Raw genomic sequence first — 27499 nt, 5'->3', positions numbered from 1 at the left:
TAATTCCTATGTATGTCCCAGTGAAATTGTTCATTTTAAGCATGGGCTAGCATCCCAAACCACTCAAGAAGGGTTTGTTCAGAAACATGTGACCAGCATCATAAGCTTTCTACATTACAAAATATGTCTTATAATTAAAAAAGCAGTTTGTCACAGTGGAAGTGCAACCCTGCTACAATATGTAAGGAGAGTCAAGGACAAATCACAGTCCTACACACAGGCACGAGTGGAGGGTGTCCCCTTGTGCAAGATTATTTTCCCTTGTCCTGGAGGTCATAATATGTCTATCAGAGTTTATGGTGCTGTGCCTGAACATGTATTAAAATGTTCTGCACTAATGAAACAAAGAATTAATGTTCTGTATTTTTTGTTTTTTAAACAAGGAAAAACCATGAGGGGGAGATTTCATTTCCTAAGTAGGAAAGTCTACATTAATAATTTTCCCAGCAGGCCTTCAGTAGTTTTATTGAAAACAATCATAGTCTTTGTTTCTCAGATCCTCTTACGTCTGACGCTCGCTCAAAGTCCTCACATCAGCAGCTAACTAAGAAAAAAAATGTAAAACGCTGAACTTCATTACAAAGGTATCCTCACAGCTCATTTTAGTAGTGCTGGAAGCTGGAGACCACAGGCACATCTTCAGCTAAAAATGTTTTAATTAGCCAGCTGTTCTACTCCACACTAAATTTGAGGGACACCAGAATTTAAGTGAATGAGTGGTGCATTTTATTGTGGTGCAGTTTCACCACATTTTCAAACCAGAGGGAAACTTCCTCTAATCTACATCGCTTCATCACAGGTTTAAAGAAAATCCCGTGAGTAATTCAATACTTTTACAAAGGAGCAGTACGGAGATGGAACAGGAAGGACAGGATCTACATCTTCTGACTAGTATTAGACTACAAATCATCTACAGTCCTCTAGTGACTGTGACGAGGCTGCACCAATATCCACTGTTAGGTGCAGCCCACACCGTTTGTTAACAAGACTCAGGTGTAAGATGCAATGAAAGAAAGGAAGCACAGGAAGAGTACATTAGATACAAGGGTTCCCATCTCCACCCAAATATATCCTCTTGACCTTAGTTAGCAAAAAAATGTTAGAGAACATTTCACATTTTAAAGCAGCTATAGGAGGAAAAAGTTCTGAGGAATTTTGTCCCTTTGAACTTCCAAGTAAAACCTTAAGTAAGATTATGCAAACCTAAAGACCAATCCTGATTAGTAGGAGGGGGGGAATGCAGCCCTTCTCCAAATAAGTTCTTGAGGATTTCTCCTCTGCTGCTAGGGTTTGTGTTGGATAAAGAAAGCCTTCCTAATAAACCAGCATTCTTTTCCACCTGATCAGAGCTAATTGGCCCCCCTGCAGACAAAATGACCAATCACATCAGCCTCATATGAAAACCAACCCCCCCCTGCATTATAAACAGAGGAATGAGGCATGTAAACCCATTTCAAAGAAGAGATCTCTACAAACTACAATTGTGGACAGTTTCTTGCCTGTACTGGGACCAGAACATAAGATTATTGCAGTCTACTTTTTGGACCCAAAACCTCTCCCCCTTTCCCCTGCACTCTGATAAAAGCTTCAAAGACATTGGTAAGTACACAATAAAATTACCTTTTTGGCAAAGTTATTTACAGTAGTATAATTTTAACTTTTAAAAAATAATGCAAGTTATTTTCAGAGTGGAAAGGAAGTTGAGAGAGCTTTTGCTTTTGAAGCTTCCCTACTGGAATATCACCCTTAAACAAAATATTTCTGGAATTCTTCTCAAATATTAACCCTTTTTCTAACCGACAATGCCGACAGCGGCATAAGAGGGAAGCCAAATCTTCCATCATTAAGAACTCTGGCAGAAAAGGGCACTGGAAGGAATCTCCACAATGCTCAGCAGATGCATACAACTGAAGCTAAGGCAATCAACTATTGCTGCGGATGGGAAAAGACCAGGGAGTCAAACCGGTATTTATTTTTATTTGGATCAGACTTGGGTTCAGCTGCATTCAGTGTGTTTGGGTTCGGTTCTGGTTCAAGCAACTAAAAATAAATAGTGGTTTGGTTACTGGTTTTAACTGGTTCAAACCAAATTTCAATCCAAAAGAATGGAAGTAAATTAAAAAAAAAGTTTAAAAATTTATTTAAACTATTTTCATTTTTTACCATTTACTTTTTAACTGTACATGAGTTTTCCTAGTTCTTGTGTTGTCAGATAAACAATTTTCTGAATGAACAATTTGTTTGAGAAAACTAAAATATCATCTTCCAAACTAGACCTCTGTGGTGAAGGGATAAATTTGAGTTTGAGGCAATGGCTCTGCCTCAAGTGGGGCAACTGGCAGGAGGAGCTGCCCAGGGGTTGGGGATGATGTTGAAGAGTTATGGTTAACTTCTGGGACCAGGAGCATTCCACTTCTCTCACCGGGGGAAGTCTGAAAGTATGTCTACACAGCAGTAAAAGACCTGTGGCAACAAGTCTCAGAGTCCAGGTCTGGCTCGTGGGGCTAAAAATAGCAGTGGAGACATTCAGAGTCAGGTCAGAGTGGGGGCTCTGAAACACAGGGAAGTGGGAGGGTCTCAGAGCCCAGGCTTGCTGTGGGTTTTATTTATTTTGCTGTGGAGATGTACCCAGAGATGGTTCATCTGTGTCTGGGCCCCCTGCTCTCTCATGTGCTGTGCAGGTAGCGCCTAAACGTCTCTCTTTCCCTACTGTTGTGGGCTAGCCTCCTAGTCTCTTCTCATTATATTGGGGCAGGCCTTTCTGGTTGTAATCACATGCCTAATTATTATTTTGTTGTGATCTTATTTTCATTATAAAACAAGATCACAGGTTTTTGGTTTTTGTTTTTTTTAAATGTTGAGCTTAAGAAATGCTGGACCTTTATTTTCACCTGTAACCCACATTTTTTTTCAGCTCAGTTTTGATTCAGGTTCAGTACACAGGACAAAACTATGGTTCAGGTTAAGTTCTGGTTCAAATAAAAATAGTGGTTCAAACTGATTCTCCGGTTCTGGTCTTTTCGAGGAAACTAAACAACTCTCACCCTTCTACCTTCCCACCGCATTCATCAGAGCCTAATAAACATTTGGCTTTAAATGATGATCTTATGACTAAGGTCAGTTTCAGGGATCTGTCAATGGCAAACTGAGCATGCCTATGAAATAAGAGTCACACTATGAATTAGCATGATTGTGTTTTGTTCATTTGAAGGCAACTATTTAGGAGGATCATTCATGTACCACAGGCATGAATTGCACTGGTCTAGAACATGACTGGTTGTCTAATATAGGTCACTGGGATAGTTTGCTGCATACAGGATAGGGGCAGCATTTAAGAAAATGTGAAGTTACAAAGATGGATAGCTACTAGGAGGTAAACATGGGCCAATTTTATCCTGATATTATATATCAAATGTCTAGAGTTTGTGGACCAGCTCCTTGCTCCCTTCCTATCTCTCCTGATCTCCCCCAGTGTCCAATAACAAACCTTTATTTAGGACTTTGCATCCAGATCTCTCTGTAAGAGATTTCACAAATGTTTACCTTACGGGATGAAGTTTAAACAGTTTCTTGGTAAGGATTTTCTAACAACTTGAAGGAGACCAGATAGTATAGGGCACTCAAATGTAACTTCATAATCAATGGTTGAAATAATAGTCTAATAGTTTTGAGCAGTACAGTAGCATATCAATATTGATCTAGTCAAAATCTCAAATCAATAAGGAGGCTTGCTTTTGGTTTACATTGTAATGTAAACAGCCCTACCCCCACCGCCCTGCTTTTCTACCATCAATTTTACCTCAAAGTCTTTCAGCAGTTTAAAATTCCATTAAAAATTCAGTGTACATATTACACTTTCTTTACTTCAAGAGAATATCTTGCTACTGCTCCCTTTTTACCTCCAACAACTGCCTCCAGGGGCAGCTCTAGACATTTTGCCGCCCCAAGCACGGCGGCATGCCGCAGGGGGCGCTCTGCCAGTCCCGTGGCTCCGGTGGACCTCCTGCAGGCGTGCCGGAGCCGCGGGACCAGCGGACCCTCCGCAGGCACACCTGCGGGAGGTCCACCGGAGCCGCAGGACCAGCGGACCCTCCGCAGGCATGCCGCCGAAGGCAGCCTGCCTGCCGCCCTCCCGGCGACCGGCAGAGCGCCCCCTGCGGCATGCCGCCCCAAGCACGCGCTTGGCGTGCTGGGGCCTGGAGCCGCCCCTGACTGCCTCAGAATCACAGAATATACAGGCCTTGGCATCTGCCCTTGAATTCATGCCTTGCAACAGAACTGTGCTGCAGAAATTAAGTTATTTTAGCTCTGGTGGGTGCAAATTAAATCTTGAAAATTTGAATCAACTGTAAACCTACACCTTGCCTTCCTAATTCTGCAAGAAACTTCACATGACAGAGCTGTTATTTTAACTGCCCCCATTCATCTCAATGGGATGTTAACACAGAAACCTAGAAACAATGTTTAAATATCAGCAATTTTACTGCTGATAGCTGTAGCACAAGCATACAGCTAAAGTGAATATGCCACAAACCAAACTGCCTCCTGTGCCTCCACAGATGCCAAAAGCACCAACTGTTCCTTTCCCAGCTTCCCCTGACAAATTCTATGATGTAGTTAGCACTGCCAATAGAAAAATCTACAGTAAATATGAAGTGTGGGGACAGCATTAAAGAAACTGGATTTAATGTCAAACACCTCAGACACTGCTGTGCAGACTGTGTATTAATCTCCTTAAATTGAAATTTAAGTGAAACTGCCACAGAATCTAGAGACCTTACTGCAGAATTTAAGTCCATTTTGCCATGAAGTGCACAAGGCCTCAACAACAGTAAACATGCGCTCTAGCTGTTTAAGTTATAGCAATGCCAATTAAATCTGAAATAGGTATACAACATTTTTCTGTCATTTGTGCTCACATAATGTAAGCTTGGATTTTACTTACCTCCTCACAGCAGTGGCATATTAGTCAATAGGACTCTACTCAGAATTATGCTCCAATACGCCACTAAAAGGAAACTGAAGTCTATATTAACTAGAAGGATAACTGTGAGCATTTGTGCAGTTATTCCCAGCAAATTCCTTCTATAATAGCATTTTTTTCTGTACACTAGTTTGTTGTGAACACCAACTAGACTCCAAACAGTACAATCTACCTCAGAAGCTTTCCAAGGTCAATTAAAATAGAATTTGTAAGTGATGTATGAGTGTGGGAAGCTAGGGTAGCACTCTGAAAATGTTTCGCTGTAACTCTAATCCAAATGATAAGCTATTCAAAAACCCTAACAACAAAGCAAGGTGGTGACAACCTTTGCAGCTGAGAACAGCCTCAAAGTGCATTTGCTACAATCTCCTTGGTCAGGGGGTACACATGAAGAGTCTTAAGACGAGACACGTTTGGTGTCAGAATATTTGAGCTCCTGTTCACAGGAGTGAGGCTGAGCATGAACTGCCTAGAGAAGCAAGGGCAAGATAGGAAACCAGGGTCGCATGAAGAGCCACAGAGCAGAAGGCAGAAGAAAGTGTATTCAAACTGGCAAAATGAAGCAGAGTATAGGGGTTCAGGACAATGTACTCTAGTAACCATTAAACTCTACAGTGGAAAGTAGTAGCTGATGACATGAACTTCAGGGGTATGCTAAAGTGGTATTATACAGCTGCAGAGAATGGCTTTATCGTGGACAAACCATCAGGGAGCCAAGAACCAGAAAAAAAAATCAGATTCAATTAAAAAGCCACTTGGGATCTGCTATGGAAAAGAAAAGAAACAAAGCATGAACTACCTTGATGATTAAAGACGTTAACTCTACCCTGCCATGATTTGCTTCAACTCAATTGATTTATCAGAGAAACTGGATTGAGGAATGGACAGGATAGTGAACAGAAGGTAAAGAAGAGACATAAAAGGAGAAGAGAAAGCAGCAGTGCCATGTACACTTCCAACTGAACAACCATCATTTAATTCTCAAAAAAGTAAGAGGCAACATAAGAGGAAGGACTGGAAACACTAGAATAATATATTAAAGGAAGGGGATGGAAAGGAAGAAGTTGGGAAAAATCTCTTTGGTAGCAGTAGCTCTTCTAGTCTTAAGGTGGCACATCCTGACAAGCAGATTCATGACATAAGAACTGGCAAGAACAAGAGCAGACAAAGGCATAACAAAATCCAATGGACAGATGTTGAAGCTAGTCAGATTCAGACTAGAAACATTTTTTTTTTATTATTTTTTGTTTGTTAGTTTAGCAAGGGTAATTAACCATTGGTAGAACTTACCTATGGTTGTGGTGAATTCTCCATCACTGGACATTTTTAAATCAAGACTGGATTTTTTTCTAAAAGATATCTAGTTCAAAAAGGAATCAACCCGGAAGTCTTATGGCCTGTGTTATGCAGGAGGTCAGACTACATGCTCACAATGGGTTCCTCTTGATCTTATAATTTATCAATCTATGAATAGGGAAAGTAGAAAATATGTAAATCGTCTGACAAAGAGGCGGGGGAATAAGATGAGGAGAAGAGAGAAGTAGGTAGAGAGTGAACAGTTATCTTTCATCTGACTTCTCAAATGCATTCAAATTGCATCTGCTTTTCAAAAAACACTTGCAGGGGCGGAGGAAGGGGGGAGAAATCCTCAGACTTTCTAGATTTGTAATTCAAAACCTAAGCTTGCTAGTTTAGCTTCCCGCCTCATCCTCACTCCACCCAAAAAACTCTTCTTCTCATCCTGAATCAGCTGCACTACTGTTGGAGTCTGCTTACAGTTTTTCGCTCTCCACCCATCCGAACAAAAAAGCTTTGTCCCATTATCTAACTTAAGATACAATAGGTTTATACCCTCCTGGTTATTTTTTTAATAAACATTAAATATAGAGTCTAAATTCATGTACTTTAAAATTATTCACTGCACCATTGATTAGTGACCTGGCACTATAATCACTACCACAGAAAGGACTACTTTTCCAGGCCAAATGGGACTATAGCAGCAGCCTATCAACCTCACCAGGACATCTCATTGTTGAAGTCTGAAGTGGCATTGACAAGAGACTGCTGTGACAAGCACTGCTTAGGTTAATAAAGATGGAGATATTTTTCTTTCTGAAATACCTTCAAGATCGTTACAGTACTTGAATTTCCCTAATTGAATATGTCTGAAACAATTTGATGTAATGAAGAAAGCTGGATGCAGGAGAGGTTTCATAACTTTAAATTAATATTAACAAACAATTAGCAGTAATCAAATAATAAAGTCGCTGTATCAACCAAGCTCCAACCTTATCATGACTGTGCATTGCGCTGTAGTGAGATAATAGTGCTCTACTAGTGCTGTAGTGTGCCGTTTTAATAGACTATGAGGGAGGAAAATGAACCTGAAAAGCTATTCCATGTTTGTAAGGGTATATAATACTCGGAGGATTTTGGTTATTGCTTGTCACTACTAGATTTAGGTTGTTTTTTTGTTGTTTTTTTTTTAAAAGGAGTGGCTCTGCTTTGTCATTCTATAGCCCATAACAACTGTCCTTCAGACCCCATAGCAATTTACACAAAAACAGTTTTCCTCCAAGAACTCATATGGTTTATCCCAAAGGCATTTAGGTCTGTACACATTTGCCTTCCTTCCAAGTAATCGAGTATATGTTTCTCATGATTGCAGCTTATTCCAAGAATCTGATAATGATAAAGAGGCACTGGCTCCAATTTGTTCCGCACACAGTCCCATCAATCCTATTGACTAGCCACAATACTCATTCTATAATCCCCCTCAAGGCACTAAACAAGGCCATTCTGAGTCTTAATGCAACACACAGCTCTTCAGACCAGTAAATCTGATGATACCTGTTACTTAAAGCACTTCGAAGATTTTATTCTGTTTACCTTGTGATTTCCTATCACTGCTGCAAGACCAGAAACTATATTCTTGCAGAGCTAGCTGTGGAGCAGCCCAAAGACTGAACTAATAGAGACTGAATAGCCTCAGTGGAGGGCAGTCCGTGAAGGCCAGGATTAGGGTTATTAGTAGAGTAGACTGTACTCAGCACTCCCAATGATTGACTCAGCAGATATACATCAGTTACTCATGCTCTGTGCATGGAGGAAGGAGTGGCGCATTATTTAAGAAAATTCTGCCTTGTTTTTCAGAAATATAAAGACGACCTGGAAAGCAGCTCTGTGTGGCTCAAAAGCTTGTCTCTCTCACCAACAGAAGTTGGTCCAATAAAAGATATTACCTTGCTCACCGTGTCTGTCTTGTATTTCAGAAAACCATTAGAATCTTAACAACAACAAAACAAAACAAAAAAAACCAACCATCTGATCTTTGCCATAATATAGCTGTGGCATATTCACTGCAGAAAATAAGGAAACAGTTGTACTTAATAGGAGAATGGAGGCACAGACTAAAAAGGTAGGGAAAAGCCTCAAGATCCTACTCAAACTATCGGTTATTCCTCAAGCCCCTTGGATGCATGTTCCAAACAGAATTAAAGCATATTTTTATGCATGGGGAACCCACCGCCACAAGCAGAGAAAACAGTAAAAGGTCTGTTCACAATGCTTATCAGGATATGTTAATGATCATACTTAAATCTACATATAAGATTTAATATCAAGAACAATTATAAAACTAATAAACCAAATGAGTCACAGGACCAATTCCAGGATCAATATGCCATTGATCAAATAGGAAATAAAGTAATTTCTATCTTTGTTAAAGCATTTCTCATTTTACCATGAACAGGTCAACTACTAGGTAGCCTGGTATGTACAGTGGCAAGGCCTTCAGAGAAAGGCATGAATCTTTATAGCCCACTTAATTGCACATCCTCTCATATACATCTTTATGCCCTGAAGCATTTGTATAAAGAGAAACTGCCTAACTCTATTTCTTCTTAAACAATTTGTCTCTACACTAGCCAGTGGCAGTGAGTGTCATAACTAATTAATGCAATGGATTAAAAACCTATCACAGTTTTATATTTGATGGCTTTTAATTGTGTGCCTTCTTGTTTTGTGGGAAAAGATAACTAGTGATAGGCGCTCCCAATAGGATTTCTCTTCCATTCCGTATTTATATGAAATGAATTTTCTATTCAAGTGTAATAGTTTCCTAAGCCAAAAGTTTTTAAAACTTAGGGTGCCCATAATTCAGCTCTTAACTGCTTTTCAGAGGAGCTGAACATCTACAGCACCCAGTCAAGTCCCTAACATCTGAAGGTACTTGGCACCTCTGAAAAGAAGGTTATTCTTACTTAAGATCCTAAATATGAACATAGGACACTATTAGGCACACAATTTGCAATTTTTGGCTCTTGACTTTTATATTCCCTCATATGCAACTTCACCTTCACTTAAAAATTTCCACGAACTTCTCTAAACTTTTTTTCTCGTCTGTTGTTGCAGTGGGGTTTGGAGGGTTTTATTTTTTAGTTAAAGTGACCAAAACTGAATGCTGTATTTAAGCTGAGGACTTCTCATCAATTTATATAATGGCATAATATTTTCCGTATTATTCTCTATCCCCTTCTTAATACAGCCTAACATCAGCAGTGGCCTGAGTATGTTCAGCAGAAGAGGCTCTCCCCCAGGTACCAAAATTCTAGTCAATAAGAGAATATGGCTGGTAGAGGTTAAAATTTCCTTTAAGAGGCAGAAAGTCAGGAACACCTGTGAGGAAATTTCTGAATTATAGAAGTGAGGTGGCTAGACACAGCCTTCCCCAAGAAAGTAGATAAGGGGAAGAACTGTTGTTAAAGATTAGCTTTTTATTATTCTTTAGATTGCTATATTGCTTTGCTAAGATGAATTGCAACATCTAATTGCTATCATCACAGATGTACAATATTAAAGTCTGCAGTACTACATCTGCCAATCTGCCATATTAGCACAGGTATTTGACCCAAATATAAATTTAAGGGGGTAAAATATGACAACTCTGTTTAAATGAGTAGGTAGGGGAAATTTTAAAAAGTAGTCTGATGTTTAATTTAGTCTTTTTTAGCTAATCGTTACCACAAAAGCAGTGGTAAATTCCACTCTAAACTCCTAAATCAATCTTCTCTGGATTGCAATGTTTAAGACATCCTTTGTTGGGTGCAGGTTGTATTTGGTCCCCGGCTGATGTGTCAGAATCTGTGAACATTAGCTGAAATACAAACATGCAGGTGTTTAATGAATTTTCTCTTTTTCGTTTTCAGAAGATGAGATCAGATATGATAGACAGCAACAACACTAAATCTAGTGCCCCTCTCCTGGATCAAAGGCACTTGAGGATGGTGACTAAAGATGGACACAGCACACTACAGATCGATGGCACCCAAAGGAAAGGTCTGGCATACCTACGAGATGCTTGGGGAATACTAATGGACATGCGCTGGCGATGGATGATGCTAGTCTTTGCTGCTTCTTTTGTCATCCACTGGCTAGTCTTTGCAGTGCTCTGGTACCTACTGGCTGAGATGAATGGGGACCTGGAGTTGGATCATGATGCCCCACCTGACAACCACACCATTTGTGTTAAGTACGTCACCAGCTTTACAGCTGCTTTCTCCTTCTCCCTGGAGACACAGCTCACTATTGGTTATGGCACCATGTTCCCAAGTGGGGACTGTCCTAGTGCTATCGCCCTGCTTGCCATACAGATGGTCCTGGGGCTCATGTTGGAGGCCTTCATCACAGGTAATCAGGTTTATTTCACAATTTTAAATAGGGTAGGTCCTGTCAACCACATGTAGGGAGTAGATTTGGTAAAATTCTTAATGTCATTATGAGTGCTTCCAGAGGGCACATAAAAGGAGTAGGGCCAGTTACTAAAACAACAACAACAACAAGACTGAAATTTCAACTTCAAACAGCTTTATAGCTGTCAATTATAATCTAACTCCTTTTAAACAGTTAAAGGCCTATAAAAAGGAGAGGCACTTGAATAAAAGTATTTCAGGATTTGTACTGGAAACCAGAAAGTGTTGCTTTTTACTGAAGCTCCTCTCCTGACACTTCCAACAAGTTATTTTACTCCATCTTCCTTTATCAATTTCTTTCTTCCAACCTTCCGCTGATTTGAGGTTTAAATTGATTTGTTTTGATATAGACTCTCACAGGTTTACCCTAAACTTTAGCTAGTTTGTTTAGAACTGGCTGAATTTTTTTTATCCCCCTTCACTTGACTGCCCATGGATACTTAACAGTGAACACCAGGAACACTTTAGGATCCCAGTGGTACTTAGCTTAAAGTTACTTAAAATGGCTGAACTATGGAATAACTTTAGACAAATATATTATACTGTGGAAAACATTAGTGTACTGTATTTTAAACAGATTCAGTAAATGAAAGACCACAATTATATACCATAGCCAGTTCAAGGAGTTGATCTTCATCAATCAAGGGGCACATCTCTTTCTGCAAGTGCATCCTCATTCTCCAAATATTACTGTTTTACACATGCTAACAGATTGTGGAAACAAAGTTTATGGAAAAAGCCAAGGCTCTTTTAAAAAAAAACAAAAAACCTACAGTGGATTTATTTTGATTTATAAATTGAGAATAGAAACTGGTGCCAGCAACTATTAGTATGATGGGAGCTGTGCTATGTATAGACTAGATCTAATAATTTGAAATCAAGCAGTCTGAGGCTAGTTAACAGTATGTCCATCCCACTAAGCCTCTTCCTTTTCTCACGGGCCATTCCATACAACTTGGGGACAAGTAAGAAACTAACTATGATCGTGATGGTCAGGTTAATTCATTCTTTCCTGTTACATAGGTGCTTTTGTGGCAAAGATTGCCCGTCCAAAGAATCGCGCATTCTCCATCCGCTTTACTCATTCTGCAGTAGTGGCGCACACAGAGGGCAAGCCATACCTTATGTTCCAGGTGGCCAACACTCGTCCCAGCCCACTCACCAGCGTTCGGGTTTCAGCTATTCTTTACCAAGAACAGGAGAATGGTCAGCTGCATCAAACTAGTGTGGATTTCCACCTGGACAGTATCACGTTTGAGGAGTGTCCATTCTTTATCTTTCCACTGACCTACTACCACTCCATTACCCCATCTAGTCCTGTAGGTGTTCTCCTCCAAGGGGATACCCCTCGCCATTTTGAGCTAGTAGTCTTCCTCTCAGCAATGCAGGAGGGCACAGGGGAAACATGTCAGAGGAGGACATCCTACCTCCCATCTGAGATCATTCTACACCATCGCTTTGCTTCCATGCTGGCCCGAGGTGCCAAAGGGGAATATCAGATCAAGATGGAGAATTTTGACAAGACTATTCCTGAGCTCCCAGCTGCAGCAGACTCTAAGAGTCCAAAGAGGACTGACATGAAGATTCGCATCAATGGACAGCACACTGACAGCTTCCAGATTTCCGAGACTGGTCTGATAGAATAGAATTTGGATGTGGTGCCATTTTTTTTTAAAAAAATTTTACATTAAACTTTCAGGTTAAACTTCCAGCCTTCCTTTTCCCCCTATTTTCTTTCCCCTTTTCTCCATCCTTTTGATTGCAGTATAGTGTGCAGAATATAAAGTGCACATGTAAACTGATGAGAGGCTGTTTTGACTGCACAGAATAGAAAGTCTGGGACAAGTACCACAGTACAAGTTCTGCAAAAGTACTAGTGCTACCTGCTGAATTCACTAGACTATGATTAAAACTACACTGACCCTGAAGTATGAGACTTTCAGACTCCCACAGTTGACCAAAACCTAATTAAATGGTATGTGGGTAGAACACTATGGCAAAATGGGCAGCAACAGTACAATAGAAGACCTCATCTAAAACTAACCCGAGGTTAAATTACACTAGTTTGGGGGATCAGCAATGATGTAGTTCCAAGACCGTTATAACCCTTTTACATTAACACTTTCTGGGTACATGGTTACATCAATTTTCGGATGGCTGAACATCCTACTAAAATCATTGCCAGTCTTTTCAGTGGCAGTGAAATGCATTCCAGATGTGCTTGTTTATTACACGAAATCAAGAGTACTGACTGCAGTTCTTCATTCCACCAGGTTGGAAGGGGGTACAATATCTCTGTGACAGGTCTGTGAAGATGGCAAGTGCCAAAAATCCTGAAGTGTATATATGACACAAACATGCTACAGTGGAGATATTTTCATACTTGGAAACATTTAATAAATTATTTCAGCAGTAGAAAACAGACTGTTATACAGCAACTCATATTCTTTCATGTCTCTTGGCACAGTGAAATTTCATGTGTTCTCAGCTTTGCAATCTTACACTTCGAGTAGTTCTGGCACCACAGGATGCACTATATCTACCAAGAACTGCATCCATTTATATTTTACACTTTTTAATATAAACATCTATATCTGTACGCACAGCATATAGATAAATCATATCTACAAAATCAGACACATTTGAATTAATTTTAAAATAAAAAAATTGAAACAAGTGCTTTATACATGGGACTTTTTTGCCAGGAGTGCCTCGTAAGAATACCAAGAACAAGGAACCGTGCTCCTATATGCAACAATTTCTAATATGATAAAATGGGCTAACAGTTAAGTGGACTGTCTCCTGTTAAGTCACAACTTCTCAGCAATGGAATGCAGCTTTAAAATGGCTATTCTGTATTCAGATTGAAACAGCCAACAGTTACCATCAAAATAAATGTTGCCATTCAAGGATAATTAAAAGAGACTTTTCCCTGCAACAAATGTGGCATAACCACTACTAGCCAGTTTAGATAAAACTATGTTTATATACTGGAGCTGATTTTATTGTAAAGTGACTAACAGCAGGATATATAGTCTGAAGCCATATTAGGAGGGCACTGTCTATTGGAGGTCTTTTTTTCAAACCCAGAAGTACAGAGGTTGTCAAGCTCTGGTCACAGAGAACCTGGTAGGACAGCTGTTTTGTCATAAGGTGCCAGCTGCACCTCATTTCCAGAAGGTAATATCTATTAAAAAGACAGCTAAAGAGATATTAAAATATTATTACTTTTCCATGTTAACTACTGTTGTAGTTGTCACAGGAACGTGTTATATACACCACAGGAAGGAGGAGGTCCATGCAATCGTGAACTGGAGGGCAGGTGGCCAATCTCTGAATTAAAAAATAGTTCATTGCTGTGAAAATGTTTCCATATTCCTTCCCTGCAACGCTATAGGCTTCAAGGGCTGGTTTTATTATAGAGAATGGATACTTTCAATATTGTGTCTTTCACTCTCAGTATAATGGAACCATATTGTAACCTACTGTAGTGCCTGTACAGGAATAGCAAACATCATCTTGTATTAATGTACATTAAATTGCCTTTATCCTCACTTTTCATAGTTGGTCCTGCACGTGCACTTTAAAGTTCAGCTATTTCTCTTCATAACATTATTGGCCATACCCCCAAGATATGGAAAGGGGGGGAAGGAGGGGTTGTGCTATATTTATCCTTTTCTATTTTTAAGCCCCAAACCAATGTCCTACAGTACGGAGGACAACCCTTAAAAAGCAGCAGCAGAACAAGAAATTGTACTGGAAATACTTCATTAAGCATGGAATAAAGTACAAATAGTTCAAATATGAGGAAGGAGCTGCTTTACATATACTGACAATTCTCCACTTTAAGTCACATAATCCTGTATAACTCAATTATTCTGCAATTCAAGAGCGTAATAATACATCTCAGTCTATACTAAGGACACTGAATGGAGAGACCATACCAGAGCTATGGACATACCCAGGTAACACAAGTATCCTAGGAGACACGGTAATTCTGACTGTACCATACTGAGTATTTTGACTTTTATATCTTCAATCTTTAAAACTATTCTGCTTTTAACCATTCATTATAGCTCTGTTTTTAACTTTTAAAAGCAACAAGGTTAAAAGAGGTAAAAATTTTTTAACATCTTGTATATAATTAAGCTTGTTCTTTTTAATATTCAAGTATTCCTCCCATGAAAGGCATAAATACGCACTCAGATGGAAATCTATTTGCCACATTTAACACTGACTTTCTAAGTGTCTTGTAAATCATAAACATTTGTGATGTGTTAACAGTAAAACATGTATTTGTTGATCACTATTCCTGCTTGGAAACTGATGGATTTGTTTAAGATCAGATGCTGTGTAAAAACTGGACTGGCATTTGCCTTTCCATGTGATTTTTCTAGATGTCAGTGATCTAACATATGACTTGTTTAATTGGCAAATAATCTAAGCCTTTGAGAAGCATCTTTGGGTATTTCTGTCTGAAAGCCATAGGGCCTATGGCAATTTGCATAGTAACTCCTGCAATGTATAGTGCACCTTTGCCTTGAATATCAATACCAACACTGAGAGTTGCTGTTCAGTTTGTGAATTGATTGCATCAGCTGGAAAACACATTCTGAATACTAAAAAATGTGATTATTAGCCCTCCATGAAGTTAGCAGTGTATCAATTAATTATAAAACATTTGAAAATTAATCCTATTTATTGCGGGATTTGTATGGAGTTTCTTAAGTTTATTTTTTTTAAATGTAAGATATTTTCCAGGGGTGCCATGATTTCTATATTACCAAAATATTCTAGAGTGGTTTATTTCCTGCTTTCTAGTTTCTACTTATCTATGATATTTTGATCACCCACAACACAGAGGGACACAAAGACCTGGTGATTCAGTGAATATCTGGTCAGAGAGCACTCAAAGGCCTTATTGGAGAACACACTATTATTGGTTGGTTTGGGCAAAGATGATGCTGTTGGTGGAAAGTGCAAAAGTGGGAACCTAAATCCACTGTCAGGGTTAGCATGGATAATAGTAACAAGTCACTGCACTCTTTTGCTAATGAACTTCATCCCTGAACTTGAGAGAGAGCATCTCTCAGTGACAAATTTACTTTCATGCCAGTTCAGTCCTTCACCTCTTGGCTAAGATTGCTAACAGTGCTAACTGTGTTTTTTGGTGATAGGAATGTGTCCACTAGGAAGTAAAACTAGGACCCTTTTGACCTCAAATCATTTTATATAAGCCACTAAAAAACATTATATAGCAGTAATTTTTTTGCCATTACTGACCAAGGTTGAAATGAAACTAAATCATTATTTTGTGCTGACCAGCCCTTTTTGGTTAGGAGACGAACGAACAAAGTCAAGATTTTCCTTCTCCCAGACACACAAATCCTTAAAAGAGTGACAGGCAAATCTAAGTGGATATAGTTAAAACCCTGAGAGTATTTTATATTAAAAATCTGAACAGCTTACAAATATGGCCTTCAGCCATATCACCTCATGCTGTGATCCTGTCTGTTCTCACAAGCTAAACAGGATCAGACTGGGACAGTACCAGAAAGAGATGTGAAAGAAACAGGTGCAGCAGCAAGTTATGTCAATGTTCTGGTAGTTGGCATTTTTCCCTCTGAGTAAATACTAGAACAATAACTCAACAATCTGTTGCAGGGGCAGGGGGGGGGAGACACACTCTTTCAGATGAGATACAAAGCCACGGTCTTGACCACTTGTAGTTACTGAAGATCCCAAGACATGCTTTGTAGGAAGAGGAGCATCAACCCTGGCATCCTGACAAAATTCCAGCTAGGGTAATTATATCCTGCATACCTAAATCCCTCATGCCATTTCAATTAGAAGAGATCTGCTTCTCATCCTAAAGTGACATGTAGTGTCAATCTGCACTGCTAAACTGCTGCTGTGGTTTCATTAATAAATGAAGTGAATTCTGTGCATAGTTTGGTAAAATTGCAAAGTGTTTTCACATCCGTCAGGATGAAAAGGTGCTAAAATAAATGTAATTTCATTAAATCAAGTTATTGTTGTAGCCACTAGTGCCTCCAGTCTGCCATTTCTACCCTCATTTGCCTTTGGAAGAATTCTCTGCTCTGTTTATAGGAGCTAGTTTGGGGTTTTGCTCCTCCACAGATTTCCAAGGAAGGAGCTGCAAAACAACAGTATAATGGCCACTTTGAAGTTACATACTAGAACAGGGGTAGGCAACCTACGGCACCCGTGCAGAAGGCGGCACACGAGCTGATTTTCAGTGGCACTCACATTGCCCGGGTCCTGGCCACCAGTCCGGGGGGCTCTGCATTTTAATTTAATTTTAAATGAAGCTTCTTAAACATTTTGAAAACCTTATTTACTTTACATACAACAACAGTTTAGTTATATATTATAGACTTATAGAAAGAGACCTTCTAAAAATGTTAAAATGTAATACCGGCAAACAAAACCTTAAATTAGAGTCAATAAATGAAGACTCGGCACACTCACTTCTGAAAGGTTGCCGACCCCTGTACTAGAATATCAAAAATATAAACCATAACCCCTAACTACCACCACAGCAGAAACACTTAAAATTGCTAATCTTTTGACCTTCCCCACTTTTTCAGAGAGATATTAAATCATGAACACACAGGGAGACAGAAGAGTTATGAGGTGGAAGTATCAAGTTAGATGCAGACAACCTCAAATGAACCATAACTGGTCATTCTTAGGAGCAATGTCTCCTACAGAAACAGGAAGTCAAGCAGAGTTAGGGACACCTCTCTTAACTTTGTCATCTTTTGAGCCAAAACTCTAGGACCCAAAAAATTAAGCAACCAACTCAGATACCTGAAGAGGAGATTCAGAGGGCTTTGAAAATCAGATGGCGATTACAAGGCTTTTTTAAGACACCTATCACCATGGTAACTTGGCATCATTGCAAAATTAGCAATATACACACCTACTGACCCTAAAGGAGTGAGATTTTCAGAGATAAAGGGCTGTTAGGGTACGTCTACACTACGGGATTATTCCGATTTTACATAAACCGGTTTAGTAAAACAGATTGTATAAAATCGAGTGCACGCGGCCACACTAAGCACATTAATTCGGTGGTGTGCGTCCACAGTCCGAGGCTAGCATCGATTTCTGGAGCGTTGCACTGTGGGTAGCTATTCCGTAGCTATCCCATAGTTCCCGCAGTCTCTCCCGCCCCTTGGAATTCTGGGTTGAGGTCCCAGTGCCTGATGGGGCAAAAATCATTGTCGCGGGTGGTTCTGGGTAAATGTCGTCAGTCACTCCTTCCTCTGGGAAAGCAACGGCAGACAATCATTTTGCGCCCTTTTACCCTGGATTGCCCTGGCAGACGCCATAGCATGGCAACCGTGAAGCCTGTTTTGCCGTTTGTCACTGCCACCGTATGTGTACTGGATGCCGCTGACAGAGGCGATTCAGCAGCGCTACACAGCAGCATTAATTTGCCTTTGCAAGATAGCAGAGACGGTTACCAGTCATATTGCACCATCTGCCATTGTAAATTGGCAATGAGATTATGGTTATCAGTCGCTCTGTACCGTCTGCTGCTATCATGGGTGCCCCTGGCTGAGATTGGCCGGGGGCGCAAAAGACAAAAATGGGAATGACTCCGAGTCAATCCCTCCTTTATGGTATCTAAAAATAGAATCAGTCCTGCCTAGAATATGGGGCAAGTGTACTAGAGAACCAGTGTATCAGAGAACCAGAGAGCACAGCCGCTCTGTGTCAGATCCCGCAGAAATGATGAGCTGCATGCCATTCACAGGGGGTGCCCCTGCAACAACCCCATCTGTTGATTCCCTCCTCCCCCAGCCTTCCTAGGCTACCGTTGCAGTGTCCCCCCATTTGTGTGATGAAGTAATAAAGAATGCAGGAATAAGAAACAGTGTCTTGTTAGTGAGATAAAATGAGGGGAAGGCAGCCTCCAGCTGCTATGATAGTCCAGACAGGACATTAAGCAGTGTGGGGGAGAGGAGCCCAGCATCCCGCTGCTATGATAGTCCAGGCAGTACAGAATCTTTTCTTTACACATGAAGGGCGGGGCTGATGGAGCTCAGCCCCCTATTGCTACAATGAAGATGGTTACCAGCCGTTCTGTACCATCTACTGGGAATGATCAGGAGTTTTTTACCCAGGCGCCCCCGGCCGACCTCACCTGAGGCCAGCCAGGAGCACTCACGGGCTGATGATGAGGACGGATACCAGTCATATTGCACCATCTGCCACCAGTGAGGGGGAAAGAGGATACTGCAATTGAGTGCCGCAGCATCGCGTCTACCAGCAGCATTCAGTAGACATAGGGTGACATTTAAAAGAGTCAAGAGACGATTTTTTTCCCTTTTACTTCTGGGGGTGGGGGTGTAAATTGACGAGCTATGCCCTGAACCACCGCGGACAATGTGTTTGACCCTACAGGCATTTGGAGCTCAGCCAAGAATGCAAATGCTTTTCGGAGACTGCAGGAACTGTGGGATAGCTTGAGTCCTCAGTCCCCCCTCTCTCCATGAGCGTCCATTTGATTCTTTGGCTTTCCGTTACGCTTGTCACGCAGCAGTGCGCTGAGTCCCTGCTATGGCCTCTGTCTGGAGTTTTTTTTAAAATGCTTTGGAATTTTGTCTTCTGTAACGGAGCTCTGACAGAACAGATTTGCCTGCCCATATAGCGATCACATCCATACGGTCCATGCTGGAGCTCTTTTTGGATTTTGATTTCGGACTGCATCGCCACCCATGCTGATCGGAGCTCCACGTTGGGCAAACAGGAAATTATATTCAAAAGTTCGCGGGGCTTTTCCTGTCTACCTGGCCACTGCATGCGAGTTCAGATTGCTGTCCAGAGCGGTCAGTGGTGCACTGTGGGATACTGCCCGGAGGCCAATACCATCAATTTGCGGCCACACTAACCCTAATCCGATATGGTAATACCGCTATTAGCGCTACTCCTCTCGTTAGGGAGGAGTACAGAAACCGGTTTAAAGAGCCCTTTATATCGATATAAAGGGCCTCTTAGTGTGGACGGGTGTGGCGTTAAATCGGTTTAACGCTCCTAAAACCGGTTTAAATGCGTAGTGTAGACCAGGCCTTAGACACCCTGTTCCTACAGACTTACAGTACCTGGACCCCTAAATGCCCTTTGTGCTTTTGAAAACTTCTCCTCCAAACAGGCAACATATTTTCTGCCCCAAGCCTTCTTCATCCACTCACCAAAGAGCCATCTTAGCTGATAATGCTTCAAATAAGACAACCGATACCTCTTTCACTGTACCTTAAAAATGGCCAGACAATGACTCTGACTAATTTCCTGTGCAAGCAAAGAGCTCCACAGCCAAGAATCTCTCACTGAAAATGCTGTTGTATGTTCCAGAAGGTATATCAAGAGAAAAACAGCAAGAGCATTTTGACTAACTGCAAATCCATCAAAAAGTAGGGTGGACAGAATTGCTGGAATAGTCAGGTCTCAAATACTTCAGGATCTACATGACAAACACTGCCACCTTGAATGTGCCCCCAGAATCAAATTGAAGTCAGTGCCAAGAATGGAACACACGTGTGTTCGGACTGGCTTGCCCCAAATAAGCAGCAAGCTCCAGATGAAGTTCAAGGGGAGGATTTGTTAAAACTTCAAAAATATATTGCTTCTGACAGAGAGCAATTACACAAAGATGAGAACCTCAAGCAATTCCTGATGAAGATGACTCAAACAAAGCAAGAGCTCAAAGAATGTTCTAAGGAACTTTTTGATAGTGCATTTTAGAGGATAAGAAGGTTTAAAATGGCATATATACATAAATAGTAACTATCTTACCTGGATCTTTTCGCCCTGGTTTTTCAAACCGCCTGTCTCCCCTAGAAAGGCAGAATAAAAGTTTCAAACAAGGCTTTGGAAGAATGCCATCATTTCAGGTCCAACTCTCACACATTTCCTCTCTCTCACTAGAGCGAAGGGACCAAAATTTGAAGGGTAGTTAGGTGTACAGGTGCTTTTGAAAATGCCAACAGGAGCCTATCTAGATCTTTAGGCACCTTAATACATTTAAAAAGCTAGGCCTAAAGCATTGCAAACAGACAAAAAGCTAAAACTAACAGAAGAGCCCTCTCTATGAGAGCTATACAAACTTTCACCCAAATATAACTACTATGAAAATGAAGGTTTCTAGAACACCTCACTTTCTCAAAGCAGTGCTCTGTTCATGCCCACAAGCCATCAGCAATATAAGCTTTTGAACAGTGTTTTGTTTATAACAGCTGGGTTTATAGCAACATCACTATATGGTATCCACATTAGAAATTCCAAGACAATCAAGCAGTACACATTCCTACAGTGCCTTTCTGAAATATTTTTTGTGAATAAAGGGTGCAAGAATGGGATCCAAGCAGGTGCATCTACAGTACATTTTAAAGTCTGGGCTTTTCTGTTACCTTTCCTCCCAGCTCTGAGATCTGTGCATTTCCCTGCCTCCTCCTCGCCCAAATCCACCCTCCACTTCGTCAAAACTTCTTTGGTAGAAACCACTCTCTCCTCGGCCTCTGCCTGCAAAGACAAAAAAACAAAGAAAAACATTTGTAAAAAGAACTTTACTTCCCTTTTCTAACGTCAACGTGACCTCGTTTTCTTATAATCCCCTTAATGAGACACGGCAACCTGATAGTGGGCAAGTCTTTCCTCCATCTCATGAAAATAGTAGCAGTGATTAAATCCACTGGCTTAATATTTCAAAGCTAAACATTTCCCAAGAAACTGATTTTGGAAATTAACATCTACATTTCAAGACAGATCATTTCTCACAAGCTTGTTCATCACACTTCACCACAATGTTTGGAGCTGTTCATGGAGAAGGACAAATTAACAGGCTGCCAAATAGGGTAGGTTTAAAGTGAACATGAAAATAACTTTGGGGAATTTGGAAATAAGGTAATTTGAGTCTTGGTTATAGTCCAGCACACAAAGTAATGCATAGAAGAGCTACACAGAACAAGAGGAAAGGAGGTGAAATAGCATAGACTGAAGAAGAGGAGAAGAAACTTGAACAATTATGTAACAGTTCCATTATTAAATGCATAGATTTTACACAGAAGAGAAAGATGTAATAAGTACCACACAGAAAAGATAATCAAGATGTGTCAAAGCAGTTTCTACAGAGCTATAGAAAAACTAGAAGAAATTGATGCAGAAAACTAATGAAGCAGAAAGTGTATAAATATGTGATAATATGCAATAGGTCAGTATAAACAGAGTGCATGCTAGAATACTGGCAGTATTGACACTGAAGCACATTAGCCTTATATTATACTCCAAAAAGACAAACTTGGTTTATGAACACATGCAGAATACATGAAAAAGATAATCAAAGCTAGTACCTGGGGGAAAAAAAAAAAAAAAAAAAGACCACCACCAAACAAACAGTCATATGGTAGGCATAAAGATACTGAAGCCATATCTTGACTGAAAAAACAGGTTGCATTGTATAATGTGTTAGAAAATATGTTTTAGTAAATATGATTTTAAACGGACTGTACCTAGTGCAGAAAGGGCAAACTGCATTTAAAAATAAGTTAACTGTTTTTATTCAACCCTATCTTGCCCCCTAATTGACTCTCTTGTGATCAAGTTCTCCAACCTTCCCTATTTTCTTATGGAAGTGGAGTGAAGGAGAAGTCTAGAGTACCTGAGGCTGATAGTCTTGATGTAAATGTGGAATAGACAAAGCACAGAATACAAGGTCTATCTGATATTTCAAAGTCAGAATGAAGAGTACAGAAGCCTCTCTAATATAAAGATAGAGGAAAAGAACTAAAAAAAGGGTGTTTTCAAAACACTGTAAATGGAGGTGGGGAGCACTGCTCTTATTATTTGTACTACAGTAGTATCTAGAGGCCTCAATGTGCTAGATGCTATACATATATATAGTAAGCTCTTCAGGGCAGAGACTGTCTCTTATCTACACAGCCAAGACAAAGCAAGTATCCCCATTTTACAGATGGGGAACTAAGGCACAGAGATATTAAGTTACTGGCCTAAGATCACACAGGAAATCTTTAGCAGAGCTTGGAACAGAACCAAGATCTCCTAGGCAATCAAGGGTCTCTAGTCACACCATACACATTAAGTAGAAAGTAGATGTGGCTCTAGCCCCCTCACCACAAATAAATTAGTATGTAGCATGCAGTGTTCATGTAGTCAAATTGTTAGAGGTTTAGTATTAAGAACTGCCATAACAGCAGTGTGTAAGAATTGATCTGGCAGTAATTTATTTTCCCAACTCAGATATTTTAAAGTAGAATTTCAGGTTGTCTATGACCTAGATATTTGTGAAATGGCAGTGAAAATGGAAAAATAGGAGGAAAAACATCCTTATGCCTCAGTTCAGAAATAGGCAGCACAGTGCTGGGTAAAGCTGCCTCAGTTATGGCCTCTTACTTGAACAAGAAAACAGCAACAACAACAAAAGTCTAAGTCTGTAGCCCAGTCCACAAAGAGACCTTTTCTTCTCTGACACCCACCTTCATGAATGTAAACATTCCAGTCCTCCAAGCACAGGGCTTAACTACACTCCACAGGGAGCTCCCAGGAAAACAAATCAATTAGAAGGAAAGGTCAGGTGCATGACCTTGGATTGCTTGTGGAGTATTACTTTAGAACAGGGAAAACTTGTTAGTCACAACTAAAGTGACACCACACAAAATGCATGAGATTTTAGGTACGAGCAATTTCACACTCCAGCAGATGGTTTTATGATTAAGCTGCCTTGATAATGCTAACTTAATTGTAAAGTTACACTTCAGAATACAGTTTCACTGAAAATTTTTACTGACAGTGATCATTAAAAGAGCCTAAAGAGACTTCTGCACTAAGAGCTACAAGGCATGCACTTGTACATGCCTAGAAATTTATGGAATGCACTCAAATTAAGTAATGGGGTATTTCGGCATTATTGCTAATTGTTAAATTGTGTTTAAAAAGATTATTTCTCTCACAGCTAGTCATCTATTATAGGGGTCCCCAACCCCCGGTCCACGGACCGGCTCTTACAAACCGGGCCGCGAACCGACCCAGTGGACCTCCCGCAGGCGTGCCTGCGGGAGGTCTACCTGAGCCGCGGGACGAGCGCTCCCTCCGCAGTCATGCCTGCGGGAGGTCCGCTGCTCCCGGGGCTCCGGTGGACCTCCCACAGGCATGACTGCGGACGGTTCGCTGGTCGCGCGGCTCAGCTGGACCGCCCGCAGGCACGCCTGTGGGAGGTCCACCGGCTCCAGTTGAGCTGCCGCAGGCGTGCCTGCGGGCAGTCCAGCTGAGCCGCGCGACCAGCGAACCGTCCGCAGTCATGCCTGCGGGCGGTCCAGCTGAGCCGCGGAACGAGCGCTCCCTCTGCCGGTCCCTGGTCCTCAAAAGGTTGGGGACCCCTGATCTATTAGATGTGGCAATTAAGTTAGCCATAGTGAAAGTTCATATTTTTGATAAGAGAATAATTTCTATGACAAACTCAGATCAAACAGATTTATTCTCTGACAGATTTTCAACAGTAACCTTATTTTAAATACACTCTTATTTAAAGAACAAAAAGTTAATAAAATGTTTAATTATTTTAAAAGTCTAAAAACACTCAGAATATATGTAATTCTCATTTAAGGTTACAACACCAATCTTGACTCTGCTTTTGTTCTCTCTCCTATTCTTCACCATCTAACTTTCTAATATTGGCCACAGATCACCAACTCTTACCAGAAAATAAAATTAATTCTCACTTCTGCATCAGATAAATTTAACTAACTTCCAACCGTAGATCCAAATTCTGCCCTCAGTTACACTTGTGCAACTCTATTCCAGACAATAGGCTTGCACAGGTGTAACCAAGGGCAGAATTTGATCTGTAGAAGCTTTATTACTCATGATGAGTAGCAAGCTGCAAGCAACACAGAATGACCTTCAGAATCCAGATTAAGTTTGCAAGACTAACATTAAGAAAGCATTTGTATTTCTGAACTGAGAAAATCTGTTAAGGAACTATTGCTATTGAGCAACAAACCATCACAGAATTTTACAATACCATTTTTACAGTCACTCATCAAAGCAGAACTGCACTTGAAGAACTTCATCCTTGAGTAAAACATTTAATATGCAACGTAAATGTTATCTCATCAGTTCTACGCACAGATTTTCATCAAAGACTAATTGATATACATCTTCAGCTTCAAGAACACTAAGGGCTCATTAGCATAATTCTGAATTCTGTCACTGCAGAAATCTGAGTTTATTTCCTGAATTAAGAGTTATCTGGGTAATCCTGAAATCACACCTTAAAATCAAGAACTGTAATTGTTCTGAAAAAAAATGCCAGGTACAAGAAGCAGCCAATATGATTTGGAGTGAACTTCTCAATGATCTATGGTTAATAAAACTATACAGGAAGTGAAAACGCAGTGAAGAAATTAGAAAGGACAGTTGGCTAAAGCTTGGCAGGTGATAAGGGCAACAAAAAAAGTCAGAATGAATATGGCGTGCAAAGATTAAGGAAAATTTAAAAAAGCGGGTGAAACAAATGAGGATGAATTTAATTAAAATCAAGAAAGATGTCTGGACAACTGGATATAATGAGGAACTTGTATCTGAACAAAGAAAGCTAAATTTTGTTCTGAGTTAATCTATCTTGAAAACTGGGTAGGTAGTGGTAGACTGCAGGAAATACAGTATCAATATTCAAAGAAGAAATGAAGAATGATTCTATTAATTATAATGCCATAAATATAATGCCTATCCCTAGACAAATAACAAACCAAATGTTGGAGGGGAAAACTTTTAAAGATAACATTGTTTGCTATTTTTGACAGAACTGAAGAATTGTTGGATTAGAGCCAGATTCTGCCACTCTCATTCACAGTGAGTGGTATCTTACTCTGCAAGTAATGCCACTGAAATCAATTGGAGTATTTGAAAAGTAGGTATGTTTCCTATGAGTACAGGTAGCAACATCTGACTAAATTAGTCTATCGTTGTAAATGTTAGTGACCGAGGGGAAGAGAAATGCAAGAGTTGCAAAATAAAAAAGGAAGGGTAAAGAAATACAAAGGGGTTTGGATATATAAGAAAAGGTCAGAAAACACTGAGATTCCACTTGGGGGGGGGGGGGGCGGGGAGAAATGCATGCTGGAGGTCCAGTTTATGACCATTTATTACCCAACAAGCACCGTATGCAGTATAAGTGTTTGTAAATTTGAACCCTAACATACCTGAGCAAAATGTCCAAAACACAGATATTCAACAGGAAAAAGAAACCTGGACAGCTGTAATACTAGCATACACTTAGGTGAGACAGAGCAAATTAGACTTCAGTTAAGAATGAAGTATGGCATCAGAAAAGGCTGATGCAATCCTGTTATATTGGCATCATGTCAAACAAGGAAGTAAAAGCCCCTCTCTCTAGTTCTTTGGTACATCTGTACCTGAAATATTTAAATAAGTCCTTGGCAACTCATTAGTAAAAAGATACTGAAAAATTTGAAGGGGAAAAAAATTAGAGTCCTCAGGAACTGATACTGAGACAATAAAAGATCTAAATATATACAGCTTAGCTAAACAACAACTAAGAAGGGGCACATGAGAGCAGACCACAAATATCTGAAAGGTGTAGATCCAAAAGGAGGAAGTGGAATTATGGGGGAAGAACAGAAAATTAGAAATAAGGGGAACCTTAAAACCAAATCAGGAAATACTTCTGTACATCCAATAGCTATGGAATTGTTTTCAAGGGAGGTAGTGGAAATACCACTATTTAAGGACATTTAAAATTAAATGGGACAGAATAAGAAAAAAATGGGGCACTTGCTGGGCTATGGAGATGACCCAAGAAGTCTTCTCCATCTCCAGCTTCTAGCATTCTATATGCAACAAATCACATCTATTAATATATGAAAACATATTATTGTGCTCATGAAGGCTATAGGATTAAAGGATACTATCAACATAAAAATATATTTTTGTTTTTCAAAACAAATTAAAAGTAAGTTCAGGTAGCATACCTTACCCTGAGCCTCCCTGGCATTATCTGAGGACACATTTCCCCATTTGCTTTAAATGCTGCAGTGTGGAAGGACCCAACAAATAAGGGAAAATGACTTTAGTGAAGTAGTGAAATTGACAAAACAAAGTGCTATCAGTGAACAAGATAAACTGCAAAGAGAGACCTTATGCCTCCACTAATCTCTTTCAGTTTGTTATTTAAGGCATTGCTCAGAACAGATAAGGACTTTTTTCTGATCATTTAAGTCAGTGGCTCTCCAACCTTTCCAGACTACTGTACTCCTTTCAGGAGTCTGAGTTTTCTTGCATTCCCCCAACTTTCACATCACTTAAAAACTACTTGCTTACAAAACCACACATAAAAATACAAAAAAGTGTCACAGCACACTATTACTGAACAATTGCTTGCTTTCTCATTTTTATCATATAATTATAAAATAAATCAATTGGAATATAAATATTGTACTTACATTTCAGTGTATAGTATACACAGCAGTATAAACAAGCTGTTGTCTGTATGAAATATTAGTATGTACTGACTTCACTAGTGTTTTTTTTAACGTAGCCTGTTGTAAAACTAGGCAAATATCTAGATGAACTGATGAACCATTCGGGAGACCTCTGCGAACCCCCAGTTGAAAACCACAGATTTAAGTTAAAACCAACCCTCCCTTTCAACTTCTTAATTAATGCTCCTGTTCTCTTCTTTTATGAGCAACACCAAACTTTT

General features: G+C 40.0%; 2 protein-coding genes across 8 annotated transcripts in view; one reads left to right on the top strand and one right to left on the bottom strand.

The window, feature by feature from the left end:
• Window positions 1-14019, top strand: part of KCNJ13 (potassium inwardly rectifying channel subfamily J member 13) — a 31127-nt gene extending 17108 nt beyond the window's left edge. For 3 of the 5 annotated variants that reach the window (XM_045030285.1, XM_045030283.1, XM_045030284.1), the window contains 3 exons: window positions 9531-9582; window positions 10192-10672; window positions 11758-14019. In XM_045030285.1, the coding sequence (XP_044886220.1) occupies window positions 10195-10672; window positions 11758-12380 (1101 nt within the window). In that variant the 5' untranslated portion in view covers window positions 9531-9582; window positions 10192-10194 and the 3' untranslated portion in view covers window positions 12381-14019. Of the gene's footprint in view, window positions 1-1445; window positions 1600-9530; window positions 9583-10191; window positions 10673-11757 lie in introns of those variants that run through there. The other 2 variants (XM_045030282.1, XM_045030286.1) reach the window with 2 other exon arrangements.
• GIGYF2 (GRB10 interacting GYF protein 2) overlaps window positions 1-27499 on the bottom strand; it is a 165959-nt gene that overhangs the window by 84087 nt on the left and 54373 nt on the right. For all 3 annotated transcript variants that reach the window (XM_045030279.1, XM_045030280.1, XM_045030281.1), the window contains exons 6-7: window positions 21174-21285; window positions 20560-20600 (exon numbers count right to left, since the gene is read on the bottom strand). In XM_045030279.1, coding sequence (XP_044886214.1) covers window positions 20560-20600; window positions 21174-21285 — 153 coding nt within the window. The remainder of the gene's footprint in view (window positions 1-20559; window positions 20601-21173; window positions 21286-27499) is intronic.

Source organism: Mauremys mutica, chromosome 9 (genome assembly GCF_020497125.1).
Source record: "Mauremys mutica isolate MM-2020 ecotype Southern chromosome 9, ASM2049712v1, whole genome shotgun sequence".
Lineage (NCBI taxonomy): Eukaryota > Metazoa > Chordata > Testudines > Geoemydidae > Mauremys > Mauremys mutica.
Note: the sequence above shows the minus strand (reverse complement) of the source record. Positions and strands in the feature narration are given on the sequence as shown.